The 22,128-nt window shown below is 47.0% G+C and overlaps 1 protein-coding gene across 3 annotated transcripts in view; it reads right to left on the bottom strand.

Annotated features, from left to right (window-relative positions):
- Positions 1–21,925, bottom strand: part of LOC139049753 (endothelin-converting enzyme-like 1) — a 29,645-nt gene extending 7,720 nt beyond the window's left edge. For 2 of the 3 annotated variants that reach the window (XM_070525552.1, XM_070525553.1), the window contains exons 1-6: positions 21,585–21,925; positions 17,769–17,995; positions 16,197–16,475; positions 10,359–10,604; positions 9,803–10,042; positions 7,087–7,452 (exon numbers count right to left, since the gene is read on the bottom strand). In XM_070525552.1, the coding sequence (XP_070381653.1) occupies positions 7,087–7,452; positions 9,803–10,042; positions 10,359–10,604; positions 16,197–16,475; positions 17,769–17,995; positions 21,585–21,840 (1,614 nt within the window). In that variant the 5' untranslated portion in view covers positions 21,841–21,925. The remainder of the gene's footprint in view (positions 1–7,086; positions 7,453–9,802; positions 10,043–10,358; positions 10,605–16,196; positions 16,476–17,768; positions 17,996–21,584) is intronic. The other variant, XM_070525554.1, reaches the window with a different exon arrangement.
- Between the last annotated feature and the right edge of the window lie 203 nt (positions 21,926–22,128).

Here is a 22,128-nt window from a genome sequence, read left to right as displayed (position 1 = left end):
CCTTGGACTCCTGGTCTTCGTCTTCTGGTTCTGCTCACCGTCCTGTAGCCGTCGCCCTGGCAATCGGCTAACGACTCCTAACAAAGGGAAGCTGGGGGCTTGAAGTGATCGACAACAGGTGGACAAGGGAGGCCTCAAGCAAGAACCATTCTTAAGAATTCAATGCACATGTGTGAATCTTGCCCTTAAGGTTCCAAACGCGCTAACACTTCCTTACAGCTGCACCCATGCGGTATTCCCGACTGCTGCGCTTACGTCATCGGGCGAATCCTGCGAGACCGACCTGGTCGCACTTTTCAGTGTGCTGGATCTCGGATGCACTCGCCCACTGCTCTCGTGAACACGTCACAACGTGTGCTATTCCGCTAATACGTAGTTGACGCGGACGGATCCATACGGATTTATTAAAATAAATTCTGGGATTTTACGTACCGAAATCATGATTTTTTCGTGAGGCACGCCTTAGTGAGGAACTCCGGATTAATTTTGACCACCTGTGATTCCTTAACGTGCACGGAACAATACACGGAACACGGGCGTTTTTGCATTTCACCTCCATAAAAACGCGACCACCGCGGCCGGGATTCGATCCCGGAAGCAACAGTCGCGATGTCAACCGCCCAACCTGGTCCACTCTGATATATTTTCTATGCAAAAAAACTTGTTAGCATTTTATTTATTTATTTTCAAACACACTGACGTCTATCATGAGTCAGTGTGTCTTAGCATGATCAAGCGTTAGTAAACATGTACCTTATGTGTGAAAGAGTGTAAGAATCGGTGGGCATTCAAAAACGTTGACGGCTAATCTGCCAATCAGTAGCACTTGGCATCTATCTATCTATCTATCTATCTATCTATCTATCTATCTATCTATCTATCTATCTATCTATCTATCTATCTATCTATCTATCTATCTATCTATCTATCTATCTATCTATCTATCCATCTATCTATCTATCTATCTATCTATCTATCTATCTATCTAATCTATCTATCTATCTATCTATCTATCTAGCCTCCTATGTCGTGACGCCGTCGTGGACGACTTTTCAACTGGCTATATATTAAATAGTCATGGGGACCATGAAATACACGCATACATAACATTACTGACATGTGATCACATCAATGCTATGGCATATCATGTATGTCATGACATAAATGAAACGAATGACACGATGCCATGTGGTGGTTTTCTTTTAATTCGATATATGTAAGGATATTAAATATATGCTTGCATGATCTGACATGAATGATATGACATAAATATTGTCATAAATAACAAGCGTGCCAAGGATTGCAGGATGTCATGTGCATCATGACATTAATGACAAGACATGCACGCGTATGTCATGTCATAACGTCACATGCTTGTCATGTCATGAAAAAAAATGTTATGAATGACATGATGTCACCGTGATCGTTTCTTTAAATCAATATATATGTAGATGTGAGTGAGATGGTATGCGTGCATGACCTGACATGAATGACATTGCATACGTGTCAGGGCATGAAGCGTGTCAAAATAGAAATGCCATGAATTTCATGACACATCAGTAGGCCATGAAATGACATTAATGACATGCATGAGGACTTCAGGCCATGTCATTAATTGTAATGTCATGCACACGTGTCTCGACACATCCTCGTATATCCTAATACATATATAGTTGAAGAAATTAACACGACGCCAACACCTCATGTCATTCACAACAATCACATAATGACATGAATGTCATATGTCATTCACGTTATGGATATCCTGATACATAACTTGCTAAAATTTGAACCTGACATGAATGGCAATCACGTCATAGGAGGGATGACATGACATGAAGTTTATATATGAGACATGAGATTATGGGATTGAATGACATGACATGCATTTCTTCAACTTGATACATTCTGATTAAGCCTGTCATGATATGTATGCGTGACATGAACGGCGTGTCATGAAATGCATGTCATAACATGACTGGCATGACTGCCATGAATGCGTATCCTGGCATATTTGTTCCCAAGCCCCGACACGATTCCCACGAACCCCACAACATGCATCAAAAGTACTCTGGGGATGCATGCATGCATGCGCGGCATAGCAGTATTACCATGACAAGAACTTATGCCAACCCAGTGGACCACGTCGTCTACTAAGCTCGTGTTCGTTATGTCGTGATCCTCGTTTCATCTTCATTCCAGGCTCCAGCTTCGTAAGCCGACTCCCATCTCTGATTCTCGCCTGCCACCTGTGCTCCGAGCCAGGCTGCAGGCGTAGGGCGATCCCGCTATCTCTGCACCAGAACACCGGGTGGTGCTGGCATCCTTTCAAAGGAGCGATTGAAGAGCAAGTTTCCTACAACAGGTGTTGATTTCGGATGGCCAGTCTCCCACGCGCCGCCTCCTCGTTCCTCCCGAAGCTCGTACCGGACTTCCACGGCCCTTCTCGTCGTTGCCAGGACGCTTAATCAAACATCGAGGCCTGGTCTGTCCTGGTGCACATGGTGTCCGAGTACGACAACGCTGCCCTGAATTGCACCATGGCACCGTCATCACGACTCTGCCAGGTCAGCAGTGCATCTACCACGCCTCTCTTTCGACTGGCTATAAAAGGAGACGTGCTACGTGCTGTGCTACAGCTTCGCCGTCAAGTCACCCGTTTGAGTTATCCAAGGTGTACCACGGGCTGCCGTCAGGGAGCACTTAGTTCATGCGTTTCTTGCCCATCTTGCACCGCCATCCCACTCGTCCGCATGAATTCGATCGTTCGTAGAAATCGTGCAGTTGTCGTTGCCACCGACGTCGTCTCGCTGCTGTCGTCGCACGTAAGTATGTCTCGCGTTAATACGAGTTCCCTGTATTCGCGTCACCCAAGCAAATACTGGATTTACACAAACACACTGGTCAACTTGATAATCCTTTGTGGAACCCCAAACACTGCAGCGTAGTCAACTGTCTGCAAGATACTTCGCGTGACGTTGAGTCCTACAAGTGCGTGGGATATGCACAATGTTTGTTTTTTTTTTGGACCATACAGAATTGAAGAAAAGAAAGATCACCCGAGGCAGATAGCACGTTTCTAGTTCATAACGAATTACTCAGAAGAGCCGACGTTTCAATAATTAACGAAATTTTACTACATCTCTTTCTACCTAATTAGTTTATGGCACACGTTATAGTTTACAAATTGAAATCGATGAGCTCGAGACGTCTCCACGCATTTGTAACGAGTTTTCTGAATGCCACCTGTTCCGAGATTTTGATTCCCGGAGTTTGCGGCGAAGTACATTAGCGTTTCGGTTAGTTTCGTGGTTCAATGCATAAAACAGCGCTTTCTTTTGAAAAAGTAGGTGGAACAACAGCCCGTTCTTGCCTAAAATTTGACAGCGCTTATTTGGGAATCAGTGCTTTCCTCAGAATCCTCCCCGGCTACAATTCATAAACTACCATATGCACCGTTAAGTTGTTATTTAAAAGCCTAATTAGTAACTTTTTTCAATGATCCATTATGCATTTCGATTTCTCGTGCAAGTAATGTCCACCTGTCCGAGAAATACAGCTCAAGAACTCAAATTGTGTTATCCACCACTGATGATTTATTTTAATCATGTGTAGTGCAAAAAAACACCGGGTTTACATTGAATTACATAAGCGCACAGTTTTAGACGTCAAAGGTATAAAGGTCTCAAGCATGGTGTATGTGCAAAATATAAGAAACGATCAATCACAGACAAAAGAGCTTGGAGGTTGAAGCTATCCCAGCATGACGTCAACAGTTCTTTAAAGAATAAGGCAGATACAGAAGAATACTTCATTCAGTTCCAAATTGCGATGGACTGTCGATAAGTACGTAACTGTTACACAACATTATTTCAAGGTTCTGAAGACTCCATTGGAGGAAAATTTGAAATGGTAGGATGAATTTCTTGTGCATTTTCTGGTGAGTCCTCCCAAGTATAAACTAAATATCAATTTATTGCACGGTCATTCATGTCGTGCTCCATTCATTAAACGAATCTAATCACCAGCTCAATGCACATGCATCTGGAGGCATTACGAGGGAGAAAATTGAAGCATATCCCACGCGCTTATTGAATCGATGTTATATGAAGCGTTTTGCTGGTATACCTGCCTGCTCAGCATCGTTTTGGATTACGCGAAGCGTTACCTAGAGGACCAACGTGTTTGTTTAAGATTAAAAAGCGATACGCACTCCGGCGATGAAACATTGAAATGTGTTCGACCTGGGCTGATCATAAAGACGGTAGGTACAGCGTCACACACTCTCTGATTGCAGTGTTAGTCGCCCCGACGAAAGTACCGAGGAATGTGGGCCAGAAGCACAGAGTCTCAAAACACTAGCTTTCACGAGAGAAGAATGCAAGAACGCTGCCCTTACCGCCGTGCCACCGCGTGGCAGCGCCCGGTACTACAGGAACCGTCATTAGCGACAGCGGTAACGGTACCACCACAGTATGGTATCGTACCACCATGCGGTTCTTTTACCGCTCTGTTTGATCTTTGAGATCGTTGGCCCACGAAAATGGTTAGGCACGAATGAATCGCGGTAAGTCCCCAGGGAAAGCTAAACGCTTTAAAAAGTAACTTCTTAGCCATTGCTGACTGAACGCGGCACGTCGAGCATGGTGTATCGCCTTCAGTGAAGTGGTCATGTGTAGTAATGCTCTGCGCATGGCAGTGAAGCGGGTCCGCATGGCAGCGCGTAAGCAGAGGGTTCACGTTATGCACAGCTCACCATATCTGTGGTATTTTCCTTGCCACTGCTGCGCACGGCTTGGAAAAACAATTCACGTGCATAAATGTGTACACCTGGAATTTCTAGACGACTGGAAGCACACTCGGCACCGACAGGGTGCGTTTCAAAACATGTTCGAACTCGCTTGCCCATGCTGATAACAAAATTGTATTTATAACAGGATGCATTGTATTGCTTTAAGGGACCCCTAAACTACTCTGAGCACTAAAATTTATTACATAGTGGCAGCTGAGTTCCCAGATGTGTTATTGTATTTGTTTATGGATACTGTAATAAATAGCAAAGGGTGCAGCGGTGGCGTAGAGGTAGAACATCCGCCTCGCGTGCAAGAGGACCGTGGTTTGAACCCCGGTGCAGCGCAATTTTCTGCCGGATAAAAAAAAATCCGCGCGTTGATAAAACTGCATAAACAGGCCTGGAATGTGGCCTGATCCCGGTGACCAGGACAGGTAACGCACTCCCTCACCAGAGTAGGATTGGCCACCCCGGTGCAGTACTTGGCCACAACATCCCATATCAACACAACAATCAAACCCCGGCCCTATGTCCCCAGCAGCTGCGGAGCAACTGACCACGGCGGCGGTCAGACCTGCGACGCAGCAGACAGCGCTAAGAATCACTGGCTCCGGACAGGCCGCCAATTGGAATATGAACCTAGCAACGTTTAACGCTAGAACGTTATCTAGTGAGGCGAGTCTAGCAGTGCTATTGGAGGAATTAGAGGGCAGTAGATGGGATATAATAGGGCTCAGCGAAGTTAGGAGGCCAAAAGAAGCATATACAGTGCTAAAAAGCGGGCCCGTCCTGTGCTACCGGGGCTTAGCAGAGAGAAAGGAACTAGGCGTCGGATTCCTGATTAATAAGAATATAGCTGGTAACATACAGCAATTCTATAGCATTAACGAGAGGGTGGCAGGTCTTGTTGTTAAACTTAATAAGAGGTACAATTTGAAGGTCATACAGGTCTACGCCCCTACATCCAGTCATGATGACCAGGAAGTCGAAAGCTTCTGTGAAGACGTGGAATCGGCGATGGGCAAAGTTAAAACAAAATACACTACACTGATGGGCGACTTCAATGCCAAGGTAGGCAAGAAGCAGGCTGGAGACAAGTCAGTGGGGGAATATGGCATAGGCTCTAGGAATAGCAGGGGAGTGTTATTAGTAGAGTTTGCCGAACAGAATAATATGCGGATAATGAATACTTTCTCCTGCAAACGGGATAGCCGAAAATGGACGTGGAGGAGCCCGAATGGCGAGACTAGAAATGAAATAGACCTTACACTCTGCGCTAACCCTGGCATCATACAGGATGTGGACGTGCTCGGCAAGGTGCGCTGCAGTGACTATAAGATGGTAAGAACTCGAATTAGCCTAGACCTGAGGAGGGAACGGAAGAAACTGGCACATAAGAAGCCGATCAATGAGTTAGCGGTAAGAGGGAAAATAGAGGAATTCCAGATCAAGCTACAGAACAGGTATTCGGCTTTAACTCAGGAAGAGGGCCTTAGTGTTGAAGCAATGAACGACAATCTTGTGGGCATCATTAAGGAGTGTGCAATGGAAGTCGGTGGTAACTCCGTTAGGCAGGATACCAGCAAACTATCGCAGGAGACGAAAGTTCTGATCAAGATCTGCTTTTACCAACATCACGTAGTGAAGCGATACCTATAAGGTCCACTTCAACATACTAGGAGAAAGCTCCTCCATTGTCCGCCCCCCTAATCACCCTCCGCTCAGCGCCGGCTGAATGGAAGCATCGTGGTAGCAACAGTAGCGCATATTGGGCGAGCCCTTTTACATTTTTTTAGAACACACGACTCTGCTGTCGACATTTGCGATCAAGTTCATCATCGACCGAACAATGACAGGTTTTACTCTGGTGACGTCACACGCAAGACGCTAATGGTATCCCGATGTGCAAAGAAGTCACCGGAAAAGCCCTAAGAACGAGTTAGTTAGTTAGTTGGTTGGTTGGTTGGTTGGTTGGTTAGTTGGTTAGTTAGTTTGTTGGTTAGTCAGTTCGTTTGTTTGTTTGTTTGTTTGTTTGTTTGTTTTTGTTTGTTTGTTTGTTTGTTTGTTTGTTTATTTGTTTAGGCGCGTAACACTAGCATGCGCGCCAAAAATAATCGTCGCAATATTCTACCCACGACAAGCGCACATTTACTCAAGACGTGTCCCACACGTCAGCGACGGTTCGGGGCCCCTTCGAAATCTCACTTTGCCCCCTACAAAGTCAGTCAATTCCTAGTACACCTCCGCGCGCACTCACCGTAAGGTCTCCAAAATCTCCACGTAACTATCCTCACCTGCGCTCCACAGAGAAGCCCCTGGTACAGGTCACCCGATTCGCCGAGGGCGACGCGGGTGGTCTCGAAGAGCGCGTTGCTGGTCAGCGCACCTATCTGCTGGACGAACCACCAGACGGCGTGGTACAGCAGCTCCTCGGCCGACGCGGTGCCGGACAGGTGGTTCATGGCGTCCAGGAGCTGGCGCGAGTCCACGCGCACGGCGTGGTCCTTCCCGATGCTCCTGCCGTACGCCTCGGACACCGCCTCCGTCCACGCGGCGCTGGTAAATTTGGGCGCGAAGTCGGGCAGGTCCGCGAGCTTACCGTCCACGGGAATCGGGAGACGGGTGCTTTCTGCCAAGCTGAGTACGCGGAGCACTTTGCCCTGAAATCGGTTCGGCGCGCACGCTATGAAGTGGGGCGCTTCGGCGAGGCAGCAAAAGAGAAAGGATCCAAGAACAACGTGTGAAGAACCGGAGATGACGATCGTAAAGGATGCTAGTTGTCTACATCCAGCAAAAAACAAAGGATACGTGAGTACGTTAAATACAACTGCCAATAAAAGCAGTGCCGATATCTTATACACATGCGCACAAGTATAGAAACGTGCTGCAGATATTCTATTTCATTTCGGCGACAAGGATACAGATACCACGCTCACACAGTTATCGCATTCTAGGGCTATGCAGTTTATCTCATATACCACCTGCTTTTTTTCATATTTTTTTATTTCTCTTTGTCTTATAGGAATGCTCGGCCTCTTTAAGTGGATTGCCTGGCGTGATGAATTACATGACCAGACGGCTAAATAAAAACGTTTATTAACTAAGTTTTGGAATTATTCACTCTATAGCACATGTTGCAAGTGAGGAATTGAAGCTGGGTAGTACAGAAATCATGTTTGATTAGCGGAATTCCAAAGACAAGCGCCATGCACTTTCGAGATTTCCGGCCCTACGATGTGCTGGGAAACACATTTGCCAATCTAGTTAACATTTTACAAAAAGAAAGAAAGACATTGGTCAAGCAGTTGGGAATGACCTTACCTATAGGTCCGACGCCAATTTATTACTTATCAGCTTTTGTGTACAAATACCTGAAAGGTGGCGCAAGTCTTACGATTTACTTTTCGACACACTCGACTGCACTATACCACTCGGCTTCAATTTCACAAGTGTAACATGTGCACTAAAGTGAACAATTGAAAAGTTTATTACTGAATCTATACGCAACGTGTAAATTCCAACTTATAGTGAAAATAACGTCCGCGTCCTTAGGTTCTCCATCTGAAAAGGCTGTACTGCGCTATATGTACTCCATGCAATTCTTAAAATTTTTTGGACTTGGTAAAAAAACGCGATTAATATAATTTCGGCCTTTTGCCGATAACGCCAAAGATTACGTGTTACTGTTAAATCTGGTGTGCACCTGCACCTCGACACTTGAGTTATAAAAAAAATAATATTGAAATTTAATGCAAAAGGACAGAAAGTTGGGCGAGTTGGTACGATAACATGATCTTGGACTGTAGCGCGAAGTGACACGGACACAGACTAGAAGCAGACAGGACGAGCGCTATTAAAATTTACTTTGCTTCCTTGGCGTTGCATATTTCGTTGTACAGCTCGGAACGCACACGAGGAATCGGCAGGAGAGACGAATAACTGCTCTGTACTTTCCAACATGTTATCTTTGGCAGGGCACCCTGAAATATATTGTCACCTGTTGTTTTTGTTTAAGCTACGAATGTATAAAACGAAGTGGTAGAGGAGAGAGATAGAGAAAGAAATCAAGGACAGGAAAGGCAGGGAGGTCAGACAGAAGAGCATCCGGTTCGCTACCCTACACTGGGGTTGGGGAAAAGGGAAATAGAAAGAGGAAAAAGGGAGAGAGTGTGCATTAAGTGCGTAGAGGAACTGAGTGCGTAGAGAGGAGAGGGGTAGAGGAACTGGACCATGCACCAAGGCAGACCTGAGCGAGCAGAGAAACCCAATGCTTACCCTTTGTCGCTAGGGAGGGGGGGGGGGAGATTATTGTACAGCGGTAAGAGGTATAGTAAGCGGTATAAGTAAGTGGTGTAGCAGTATAGGCACGCGGCACAGAGGTATCCTGCAGGGGCTGCGTATGGCGTGGACGCACGGGCTCGTCTTGAAGGCGATCTGCGATGGGGACAGAGTGCTGATAGCTTCGTGTGCGCTGTGCTCTCGGCGCTTAGTTCACGCTGAAGCGAGAGACAGCACGAAGGCCAATTCACTCGCTGCCGCTGCCGCGATTCCTCACTCCAGCATTTTGACAGCGACTGTGCGAGGTCATCCAGTAAGATTTATCCATGTTTGCTTGTGCGCGCGTGACACCATGCTTGTTAATTTAATTAGTAAGCTCACAGGTTTATACGGCCGATAAAACTACTATCCTTACTTCGCGTATTACTAAATTTCTATCGCAATCGATACTTCGCCTGTCAGGGGAAACTAACTTTCTTTAGTTAATGACAAATTTAGATCCTTATTTACATTTGAGGGTGCAAATCATTTTATAGTGGACGTTGATCTAGTGTGGTTCTTTCGTGTCCGCCTCATTCAAGTTGCTGATGTTCTCCATTGCGCACTGCTTTGTAAAAGGGAAAGAAGGCGCCGCTAGCCATCTGCTAGAATTTTTTTCCCGTGTGTGTGTTTTCAATCGAGTTATGCTGTAGGCGCATCCAACATAATAAACCGCGTTTGAGTCGAGCTTACCTGCACGGCCTCACTCCTGTCCCTCAGGAAGTGCAGGTAGGAAACGGGAACCAAGGGCGACCCCGTGTCGTTGCCGTACACGACCTCAATGAACTGCTCCACGTACGCGGAGTACGTTCTGTTGAGCGATGCGTGCAGCTTATTCCAGAACGTCACCAGCGGCTCCGGCTCGACAACGAGGACACTGGAGTTGCGGCCGGTCACGATGAGGTCGAGCCGGAACCACAGCGGGACCAGCCACTTGAGGTGAGAATGCGTCGCCGAACATTAGTGATCAAGTCTGCAATGTATCCTATATTAGATAGCTTTAGATTAGGGAGACGCAAGCGTTTGGGCCCGCTAACGCTGGCAGCCACGGTACTGCGCATGCGCAGACCGGTCTGTGCATGCGCACTACTATGGCCCGAGCGCTGGCGGGCCTCAACGCTTGCGTGCCCTTGCGTGCCTTGCGTGCCTAATCTGAAGCTTTCTATACTTTCTACTGGGTTAAATTATTTCGTTTCAATTTTTCAAGACACAGGACTTTAAAGCAAACGTTTCGGAGCAAGTGCACAACCTTTCCGCTGAGGACGGCGAGTGCTTCGAGCAGCAGGGCATAGGTGGCGTAGTGCTCCGTAATTCGCCCGATGAAGTTGACCTCGTCGCGCAAGAACTCATTCAGGGCCTGGACTCCTTGCGAGTCCTGGTCGGGCCGTGCGGTCTTGCAGAGCGCCATGAACAGGGCGGGTCGGTCCTCCAAGGTCACGTGACCACCGGAACCGGCGGTCATCCGAGTCAACGCCAGCAACGAGTCGGCGACCAGCTAAGTTTTGGAAACAGGTGCGTTTAGATATAACTATCATTTCAAGTTGGACTTACTTCATTGCTTTAAATCTATATTACAGGAACAGCGTGCCGCAGGGTCGTGAAAGAGATGAAGAGAGATTGTGTGCTTTGTGCCTCACTTACGATGGTCGTTGCATCAGACTACGCAACATCATACGCGTATCTTTTTAGTTCACCTGATAAATAATCATTAATTTGGTTTAAGTTTGCTCTCCGTGACTATGTGCGTGCTGTACTTGGTCGGTAAAGCCGTTCTTTAATTCAGTCTGTGTATGCGACCTTGGAAGCAGATCTGCAAATATTTCTAGACGTGGGCCTGTCCTCTCACAGAAACGTGGGTTATCTTATTGAAGACAAAGTCTTCTAGGCTCATTCTCGTTATCTTGTGACACACTTTCAGAGAAAAACAGTTAAGTTCGGTGACGTATAGATGGCATATATATCACCAAGAAGGTATCAAATTATATATTCTAGGCCTAAAACACAACCAATAGTCAGCAACTAACGAAATGTTAAAAAATTAGTATAATTAGCTGTAAACGGGATGGCATATGTGAGTCTCTGTGTTGCTACCACCCTCTGCCGAGCCGCCGCTAAGTGCCACATAACTACCGCGCCCTCCGAGAGATGGCGTGAAGTGTTATTTAGCATTTAGCGTTTATCAGAAACAATTTATAACTCATAGGGAAGCTCATTACTTTTCGAAGCGAGATCGAGATGCCTTAGAACACGCACCTATAAAGCGATATATAAGAAGGAAGAAGAAGCATGTGCTTGCTGCGGTAAAGCTAGGGAAACAATGGAGAAAATTTTGTTAGAATGTGAAGACATCTATCTACCCAGGGATCAATTTAGGCACCACTGGCCTCCTTGAAGCCCTTGGGTTCAGCGAGAGCAGGGGAAAAGCAAACATTTCCGCAATAAAGATTAGTAAGGGGCGATTGGAATATTGGTGGAAGAAAAGTACGGAAATGACAGAAAACGGAGATGTACAAAAGCAAAGTTCGCAATAAGGGGTCAGAAAATTCGGTTGTGGGAGTTCATAGCGTTCTTATTTAACCTAGGTAGGACATCAGGCAGTATAACAGCAAGACCTTGATGGCGCAACCCACTGCCCCCTTCCAAAGGGGACGCTCATAACATCAATCCATCCATCCATTCTCACTAGCCACAGCTCCTAGATTTAAATATGCACCGTAAAATAATTAAATAAAAGGTTAATTAGCGTAATTAGGTTTATTATTTAATTAAGCATTTTGATTTATTCGTATCAGTAATGGCCGCCTCATCGAGTAACTTAGATGGAAGGCTAGAACTGCGCCATCTGCTGCAGGCAATTTGTTTAATTTATAAATTGGTGCAGCTAAAAGAATTAACCTGTAAGCAATAAATAACCATTGAAGTGGCCGGAGATGTTATCTACTGTGTAGGCGCGTAATTATCAAAGGTTGCACAGAACCTTGTGATCACGGGTGGGTGCACCCTGGTGGACATTATCTTTGGGTAACGTGTCGACATGACCTTTAGCCTCTTCTAGCTTGCTCTCGCGATTCCGATACCTGTTCTGACCTCCTAAGGTTAGAACGGGACGCTCAAGCTCGAGAAAGCCGAATTCTGACGTCGCGCGTAGTTGTCCAACGAAAACATGCAGGCTTAGCTGTCACCGTCTCTCAAATGGAAAGAAAAATGCTTTGGAAACGGACTTTCCGGCAGGACTGAAAAGTCCAAGATCGACTTTTTTTTTTTTTGCTGTATATCAATCGATTTGCCCTCCACGTTCATACGTGCTACTTCAGTGCTCCAGGCCGATGGTTAGCGTTTGATCGCGATTGAACGCTCTCGAAATTTTAAAGCAATCACTTAACTGCGGAACTTACATAGGTGGCGTGAATTTCGTATTGATTACCACTCGCAAGACGCATTTGACACCCCCCCCCCCCCATTTACGCTACCGAAAATACCTGTGGGCATAATGATACAGCTATAGCAACTAATATTTATACGGTGCCTCATTAGGTCAGCCAGAGGGGTTAGTATTTTCGATAGGTTACATATTATATTGCCTCCTTTGTGTACCTTTGTGTGTAGTTCCTGATAAAATGCGATTATCCCGAGTCGGACTGAGTCACTAACACTGCGTAAAGAAATCACGCCACCGTCTTTTACGACCCAAATCTAAACGCTGTAACCGCAACGTGCAAAAAATAACATTACACAGCATAGTCTTATTAACAAAGCTCGACAATTCTCTTAATCTAGCTATATCAAAAAATAGTTTTAATATTTCTTGTAATATCATTTAGGAATAGCGTTATGCAGTCTACCATGCAAAATATTTTCTACGCCTTGCGTAAAAACAATTTACTTTCATGATCGCTGACATTATCCTCCTGATGCATGGAGTGCATTTTCGTTCCACATGAGTTTTCCATAGTTATGGATTATGCTTTTTTGGCTTCCAGAAAACCATAAACCACAACTTATAGTGCTTAGATTCTTCGGTATTGAGCGCGGCAATGTCCAATAAAGTGGACATTGCCGGTATTGTACGAGGACCATTGCGCTTAGCGCCCAGGTATTAGTTTATACTTATTGCTTTGGTCGTCCCAAACACTAAGAAATGCTTCAAAGCATATTATCGCTTACCTAAGTAGCCATGAGTTCACTTAATTATGCGATGAGCGCTGCAATGGGAGCTCGTGCTCTAGCGGTCCTTCTATTCCGGAAGGAAGCGTACATTAATCGCGCCCTCTAGACCGCAGCACTTTTCCCAGAACAAAGCTTGAGCCTCGCTTTCGGATGTCCAACATACTAGACAAACGCTCCGTTACCGAGCCTCGGTAGGTCACACTTCCCAGCCTGGGCATCGTTCTGTTCACTTGTGCATATTGAATAAAGGGAAAATCAGACATCCACCCGTTCGTAGCAATTGATACAAAGAAAACCCATACGGGTTCCTCGAAAGAAAAGTCTCATAGTTGAAGGAAAATTCGTCCTGGTCCGGGACAAATTTTTCTTCAACTATGAGACTTTTCTTTCGAGGAACCCGTATGGGTTTCCTTTGTAGCAATTGCTACGAACGGGTGGATGTCTGATTTTCCCTTTATTCATTACTTCTCTCCACCTTGCGGGTTTCCGCACAACTACTACATCAAACTTGTGCATATTATTCAGAGTTCGGCAGGGTTTCTCGGTTATTATTATTTTTTTCGTGTTGCACGTTGGCTACTACTGCTCCGCTTTTTATTAGCATCTACTACTTTCATTTTTCTATGTACAATATTTTCCCGTGCGCTCTTTTATTATGCACATTGCTGGCGCACTGCATGTATGAAGTTTATTCTGCACAGGTACGTGCAAGTCTGCATTTGACTTGGTGCGAGGTACCCTGTTCTGTTATTTATTGCGAGTATTCATTATAACTGCCTGATAAACATATTCATTCTTACTCACTATATGGACTGGGAGCGTTAGGAAATTTCGTTGGGTGCCTGAAGTAAAATATTCAGTACAGTGTAAAATGTATTCGCTAGTAACAGTCAACTTAGGCCGACGCTGCGCTACTCAGGCGCAGGTACTGCACCGTTCATTTGCGAAATAAAGCGTTTTGCAGGCTGCCACGAGATGGCGAAACGGTCCGATCTTCAAGTCAAAGGGCGTGTACACAACGCGAAAACGTGAGCATTTAAACATAAATTCTAAGAACTATCAAGTGCCCAACAGTTTGTACCACATCGTACTGCGAGTACAACACATAAGTGCACACCCCGTTCGCCAACCAACCGTTGAGCAGTGGAAGGACCAGCTGACCAGCTCAAGCCCTGTTGACCAGTCTCAACTGATGGACAAGACCTGACTGGCGGCGAAGGACCATAGCATCCTAGGCTGAGGAAACCACCCACCTGGGGACTACCTAAAATTTTCGTCAGCTCATTTTCAACAAAATGTACTCCTCCTAACCAACCTTGCGGAATAGACGTCCGTTTCAGCCTTTAGAAATTTTCCAATTTGGTCGCCAATCTGAAACTAAGATTGGACGTTATAATTTCATGTAGTTAAAATTCCCAAACGTTGTTTCAAGAAATAAATTAAAACGATAAGGGATTAAACACTACGTGATAACATTCGTATGCCATTCATACATAGGAGACTCGCAAGAAACCCTCGCTTGCTTTTAGAAGTATTAGCACCTCCCAGTCTGTCGTACACTGTGGTGTGAAAGTAACCAATCAAGGATAAATTGTCTCAGAAAGATATGGGCCGACGTTTCGATATGTACCTTTGCCAAAGCCTTTGACAGAGATATAGGTCCACATATCGAAACGTGGGTTAGCCTTTCTGAGGCAATTTATCCCTGTTTATGTAACTTTCCCACAACAGCGTGCTACTCCATCTGTAGGCCACTTCTTGATTCTATGTCTGTTATAGCGATTTCGCCATAAGCCGTATCTGAGCTAAATCCGAAGGGACGCTTAGAAATATCCTGATTTCGGCGCCACACGTACTCATCAAACAGAGAGATACGTCACCGTATCCCATCTCTCACTTGCAAAACGATGCTCTACGCATCTTGTTTCCGAAAATGCTGAACGCTCGAAAAAAAAAATCCGGTGGCTCCATCCATGCTCTACGCCCATTGACGACTGCACACGGGGCAATGATCATCTCTTCTATACTGGCTATTTTACGGACTGCCATAAGATGGCTCACCTAGAGTTTACGCAGCACGACAACGTTCCAATGTAAAAGCATGCTTTCAATTTAGACATCTGTTTAAGTTTTTCTCGATCAGCTCACAAACCTCGCCCAAGGGGTAGCAAATAGTAGGAGACTAATTTTTGGACATTCTAATCTCGCATAAAATATTGCTGATTGCAATTCAAATGTTCTTATTCGGCCTTAAAAAAATCTGGTTATAAGACGTTAGAGTAGCTCTCAGTTGATGCTGTACCCGACGTGATCGAAAAATGTGAACGCTCTGCTGCGCTTGAAAGAAAAAACACGTATATTTGACTTTTCGGAGCCGCTAGGGGTACCTTGTTGATAACGAAGAGCGACGTGGTATGGTCCAACGATTAATGCGTTAGTAATAATCGACGAGAAACTCATCAGGCAACGGTAACTCATAAGAAGCCGGACAACCCCCCCCCCCCTCTGGCGTTGCTTTTCATGATGAACAAGGAAGCCGTATAGCGGCCCCGAAACACCATTTATATGCGTATTGCTTTGAAGACACAGACTTCTATGCAACCACTCCCGCGTTTCCTCGCAGTAAATCTTTTCTTTTCTCTTCTCTCTCTCCTTTCTCTCTCTCTCTCTTTTGTTTAGCATAGGCGAGTGATAGCTGTACATGTCTTTTGATACTAACCTAGCAACACAAGTGTTCGTGAAACATTGGGCTGTGCTTTTGACATCTCAAGAGTTCCCACAGATTCGCTGACGTATCTTATTCCTCTTTCTCGTCTCCCTCTCTTTCTTTCAGCCGTGTTTCGATTGCCTCCTCCCCACGGACGACAATCACTGTCATGGAGTTGGACTTTCGTGCGAGAACGTGCACCGTGCACCTGACCTGCTCGGTGAGCGACATGGCGACTGGCGCGTGCGCGCGGTTCCAGGACGTGCAGACGAACAGGCTGAAGTCCTGGCACGGGTCGAGGGCCGACGCAATGCTCGAGGACAGCGTCACGGCGTGCGCCGCGCAGTCCCCGGTTCGGCACACCGGGAACGGATGCGAGGTGGTCCTCTCGAAGCCGGACCAGTACAGCCGTGACAGCACGAGCAGCACCAGCGCTATGACGACGGCGATAAGTAGCCCCGCGACGAGAGCCATCTTGAGGACGCACCTCATCTGCGTGCGCGGACCAGGCGAGGACTCTTGTACCAGGTGACCCGCCGTGGTTGCTTAGGGGCTACGGTGTTGGGCTGATAAGCACGAGGTCGCGGGATGGAATCCCGGGGCCACGCCAGCCGCATTTCGATGGGGGCGAAATACGAAAACACCAGTGTAACTTAGATTTAGGTGTACGTTAAAGAACCCCAGGTGGTACAAGTTTCCGGAGTCCCCGAGTACGGCACGGAGAAAATGCAGAAAAACTAAAAAAAAATACAAGGGTTAGCTGTACGTTACGTCTACAAACGATTCGAACGACTTGACTAGCCCATTCTACAGTTGGCCGAACTCGCAGACCAGGCAAGGATCCTTGTACCAGGTGACCCGCCGCGGTTACTCAGTGGCTATGGTGTTGGGCTGCTCAGCACGAGGTCGCGGGATGGAATCCCGGCCACGCCGGCCGAATTTTGATGGAGAGGCGAAATACGAAAACACCAGTGTACTTAGATTTAGGTGTACGTTAAAGAAACCGAGTTATACAAGTTTCCGGAGTCCCCAAGTACGGCACGGAGAAAATGCAGAAAAACTCGAAAAGAAATACCAGGGTTAGCTGTCCGTTACGTCTACAAACGATTCGAGCGATGACTTGACTAGCCCATGCTACAGTTGGCCGATCTAGAACCGCTTGCTAAAAGAAAGGAATCTGCTCATCTAACTCTTTAGCTTCTCTCTACTTTTTGCTTCTCATTCTAAAAGCGGCCGCACGCCCGGCCATATGCTAGGGTCGTTTGTACATGTCCATGCACTGCAATCAAGGCGTGCAAGCGGGCATGTAACGTGTTTGTTGTTGTTGTTGTTGTTGTTGTTGTTGTTGTTGTTGTTGTTGTTGTTGTTGTTGTTGTTGTTGTTGTTGTTGTTGTTGTTGTTGTTTCGCAGGCATCTGCAGTAAGCGGAGAAAAAAATAATACTCAATAAATACAAAGTTAGAAACTGTTTAAACGGACGTTTTCCAAACCGCTCTACAAATTTCTAACTGGAATTCTTTGCCTAACTTAATTGCTTAAGAAGTTGGTTAATTAGTCTCTACTAATTATGAAACAGAATGCCAAAAATAGTGCGACTTACTCCATACAATAGTCGGCAACGTGCATTTGGTTGCGTCGTCCTAGAGCGCATCGGCATATTTTTTTAAACTCTGGCTAAAGTTAGCTGGGACACCCTGTATACACGCTGATGCCGGCAAACAATTTCAGTGGTAGCACGTTTTATGTAGTAAAAAAAAATTGGCGTGAGCTCGTGACTCTGTACTACCTGGCACAGGACGTTCGTAGCGCTCAGTCGCTCGCCCGTGGTGTACTTGACCTCGTCTCTGGTCCTGAACTCCGAGGTCTTCGTCTCCTCCCGTGTCGGCTTGGTCCCGTCGAATGCGAACCTGTGGGTCGGCTCTATCAGCATGCTGAGGCGACGCGTCGTTGGGCGGACCTGCGTCACGCGGGCTGCCGCTTCCGAGGTGGCCGCCGTCGGCGCAGGAGCTGCATCTGGTCACGTGGGACGCAGGATTAGCATTGGTCAGCGTCAATGCCATGACTGGAGCCCCACTGTACGTCGATCAAAAGCCGTTTCCCGAGTGTTTCCAACGAGCTGCATCGACTCTTTTAAAGGGCTCCTCACCAGGTCTGGCCCTTTTGATCTGACAAGCGCAGAGCACACATTGAGCGACAACGATCGCGTTCTGCAAAGTATTACATCGCTACGCGCCGCGGAAAACTGAAATTTCAAGCCGAACGCCATTTTTTTTCCTACTCCTCGCGGCCGCCGCGCTCCAAGCCGGACGGTGACGTAGTCGTGCCCCTGTGCTTACGTAGTCGTGTCCGCAATGTGACGTCGCTCGTGGTGACACGTTACTTCGAGAATTATTCAAGACAACGTCTCTTATCTGTGCGATCTGTTCCTTGAATTGACGAATTGAAATTTAGAGAAATAATAAAACACACAAACTGAATGCCGGCGTGTTTTTTTGTTTGTTTGTTTGTTTTACTTCACACCGAAGCAAGACAGATGTACTTCCGGTTCGTCTGCTTGTTCCCACGGTCGTGCGATTGCGTGCGCAGGTACTAAAACTATGCTATTTTCTACCGTGTTCAAGCGGCATGATCATGCTCTGCGATCGCCTTGTTGTGCCTGAGTATTCGTGTAGCACTGAATTATACCGCAAGTCATGTTTCCTTGTGCACAGCGTGCGAAATCGTGCGCTGTGCGCAAACGAGACAATAGCTGGAGCGCGACGCCGTCAACGAAAGTACGTAGCGCCAAAAAAAAAAGCGAGGAGAAAAAGAAATGAAGGCGGGGCTTGTGACGTATGCGTCACGTGATCGTCGAGGTCCGGTATGGGAGAACGCAGGCAAGGAATTTCGCTTGCGTAGGCTAGGCATGGCGAGTGGAGAGAGCGCCTTGCTTGGCAGTGGAGCCCGCCTGCTGAAATCATGGGTTCGCGGCACTTAAATATTTCTATCTCGGCTATTAATGAGCCAACTTGAAAAAAAATTTTGCGGCCGAACGCTCCCTAGAGGACACGTAAGAACTTCCAGCGAAACAAAAGTTGCTATTGGGCCTGGTGAGGGGCCCTTTAAGCGCAGAGCTTTATTTGGGAGTCGAAAGCGGTTTTTCCGTATCTGGCTTCTGAACGCGCGGAGCTCGGGAATTCCCGCATGTGTCTGTGCGAGCGTTCTTGCGTGCGTGTGGGGAGGGGGGGGGGGGGGGGGGCGGATGAAAGCGTTGCTTCTCGCGTCCAGCTTACAATGTTGTCAGTGTTCTTCACACATCGGCTGTAGATTTTCAGTCAAATAACAACGCTTACAATGTTGCTTAAGTATATGCGACTAACAGTGTTATGGAACCCTATGTATATTTACGCGGCCCGCAATTATGCAGCCCGTTTTGTTAACCGCACTTTTTAATGTGGTACCAAAGTTAAAAAACAGAAATATACGACGCATTCGAAGCGGACCACCGTGTAAATGCGGACCACCGGAGTACGCCACTACGACGTGCCTCATAATCGGAAAGTGGTTTTGGCACGTAAAACCCCACAATTTTAACGCCACTTTTGAAGGTTGCCAATAGGCCTCGTGAGCTGGTACGGTGGCGCTGCTGCCCCCGCAACACTCAGCGCCCCCTACTGGACGCGGCTCAGAGATACGCTCCCGTCGCAGCGTTGGTTTTTAATTATTCAGGTAATGAAATACAAAAAGAAACGCCGGCTATTTTTGCGCCACCTCTTTATTTCCTTCTTCCTTTCACAGTGCTTGGAGGTTATATAGCAATGTAACGCTTCTAGTGACTGATGCTGTTTCGTAGATTTTGTATACGGCGATTCGAGCGACAATTAATTTTTGTAGGTCGGTCCCTGCTTCGTAAGTCGGCGTCTACATTCTTTTTATCGCCAACGGCACGCATCGCAACCGCCAGTGCACCTCCGGACAGTGAAATTTCTCCTCAGTGAGTGAAACCTAGCATATATCCTTGTTAGCTATGTTTCGTCTTAGATGTAGAAAAAACGAAAATCCGTGATATCGTCTGGAAGGAATCGGGTTAATGAAACTCTCAACACGGATTTTGTTTGATGCGAAACTTTCCGGGATGCAGTCGATCATCCCGTTAATGTGAAGGGAGGATGGTTTCTTGGCGGCGTTGGTATTCCATCCTTGAGGCAAACAGCGCGGAAAAGAAAAGTACTTGACACAATAGCCGAGGAAGGCGGAGACACTGCCGACTGCCGACTGATGTTTTATTGAAATTAGTCATGCGTAAATACTATGAACACGCGGCATTTCTTTTCTTTTTAATCAAAGCCGTTCTACTCCGGCGGCGGCTGGGTATATCGCGGCTGAGCGCAGCCACGTGGGCACTACCTTGAAAGCGATCTACGCTGGGTATCCAGTCTAGGCGCGCCGAGGGCTGATGGCTTTGTGTGCGCTGTGTTCTCGCCCCTTAGTTCGCGTTGAAGCGAGGGGCAGCACGAAGGCCAATGCGCTTGCTGCCAATGTCGCTCTCGCTGTAAAATAATTTACACCCTAAAAAGTGAAAAAGGGTGTAAATGTGTCTGAAACTCACACCCTTAGGGTGTCCGTTATATAGATAACACCCTAATGGTGTGAGTTATAGACATTATAGTCCGTTATATAGATAACACCCTAAGGGTGTGAGTTATAGACACATTTACACCCTTTTTCACTTTTAGGGTGTAAATTATTTTACAGGGTATCTCAAGCCAGCGTTCTGACAGCGAGTGCCCGCACTCACCGAGTGAGATGTGTTTGCGTTTGCCTGTGTGGTGTGTGACGCCATGCTTGTTAATTCAGTCAGTAAAAGAATATTTACAAGTTTATGCGGGCGATAGAAGTAGCATACGTACTTCGTATAGCTGCCTAATCGTTTGCCATTCGCAATCGATGCCTCACCTTTCGGGTGAACGTTCGACTTTTTTTGTTTGTAAATTAATGCCTATAGGTCAGCGTTGCATTCTATTTTTTCCTTGCACGGTTTCACTCGAACAACGGAGAACTCTATTTTCAACATCACAGAGCCTCAATAAACACTGAATAATAAAACGAAGCAAAATCGCGCAACAAACCGCCTGCGACCTGCAGAGAAGCTTCCAAGTAAACACATCCCGACGAGACCACTTGACAGGGCCGTTAAATGGCGCAACGGGTTCCGAACTGTGGCACATCTCGCTGCGCGAGAGTCTGAGCTCGCAGGTCGCATAGCACTAGCTCTGCTGCGAGGAATAACTACCGAAACATAGCTGTTGGCGATAGGCAAAGCGTCGCTTCAGATGGCAAGTGTAGACGTACAGGCGCCCAAATCTTTAACTGGCGTGCGCGAGCGGCGACTTTTCGGTGTGTCAGCGCCGTGTGACGGGGCGAGGCTGGAAACAGTCTGAAGCTAAGCGCATGCGGACAAAGCCCGCTCAGCTGGGCCAATTGTCTGCTAGGCTGTTTCCAGCCTCGCCCCGTCATACGGCGCTGACGCCCGGAAAAGTCCCCGCTTGCGCACGCCAGTTAAAGATTTGGGCGCCTGTACCTGTGGGTGCGTCGGAAGGAGGAAGAGGAGGAGGCGTAGTACCGGGTGGTATCCAGTCGGGCGGCAGCGGCGCTGGGTCTGAAGCGACCGCGTCGACTGTTTCCGCGGCGTCGGCTGCGGATCTTTCGACCGCCGGAGGCTGCTCGGTGGTGGAGCCGCGCCGACTGTGCGGCGACTTCTTTTGGGACGAGCGGCTGCTGTCCGAAGACGACCGCGAAGACGACCGCGAAGACCGCCTGCTACCGGTAGGCATCCCGGGAGGCAAGCCGGGCTTCACGGACGGTCTGCGAGGCGGCATGGCCGTACGGCACACTGCACGGTGATGCGGTGCTTTTACTAGCTGTTCGCTGCTTCCGACGATCACGATCGCTTGTCTTCTTCTTCTTCTTCTGCCTCCTGACCAATCACGCGACGGGCATGACGACGACGATGACACTTTCGAAAAAGGGCACAGATCACTGTGGGGGAATATATTGCGATGATGATGATCCTCATCTATGTGTGCCTGCTTTAATTCTAAGCAGCGTTAAAAGCAGTCTACGCTGAGAGCTTCGAGCAGAAGTAATTGAACACTTCTTGAAAACGT

This window comes from Dermacentor albipictus, chromosome 9 (assembly GCF_038994185.2).
Source record: "Dermacentor albipictus isolate Rhodes 1998 colony chromosome 9, USDA_Dalb.pri_finalv2, whole genome shotgun sequence".
Taxonomy (NCBI): domain Eukaryota; kingdom Metazoa; phylum Arthropoda; class Arachnida; order Ixodida; family Ixodidae; genus Dermacentor; species Dermacentor albipictus.
This window is presented reverse-complemented; position numbering and strand designations above follow the sequence as displayed.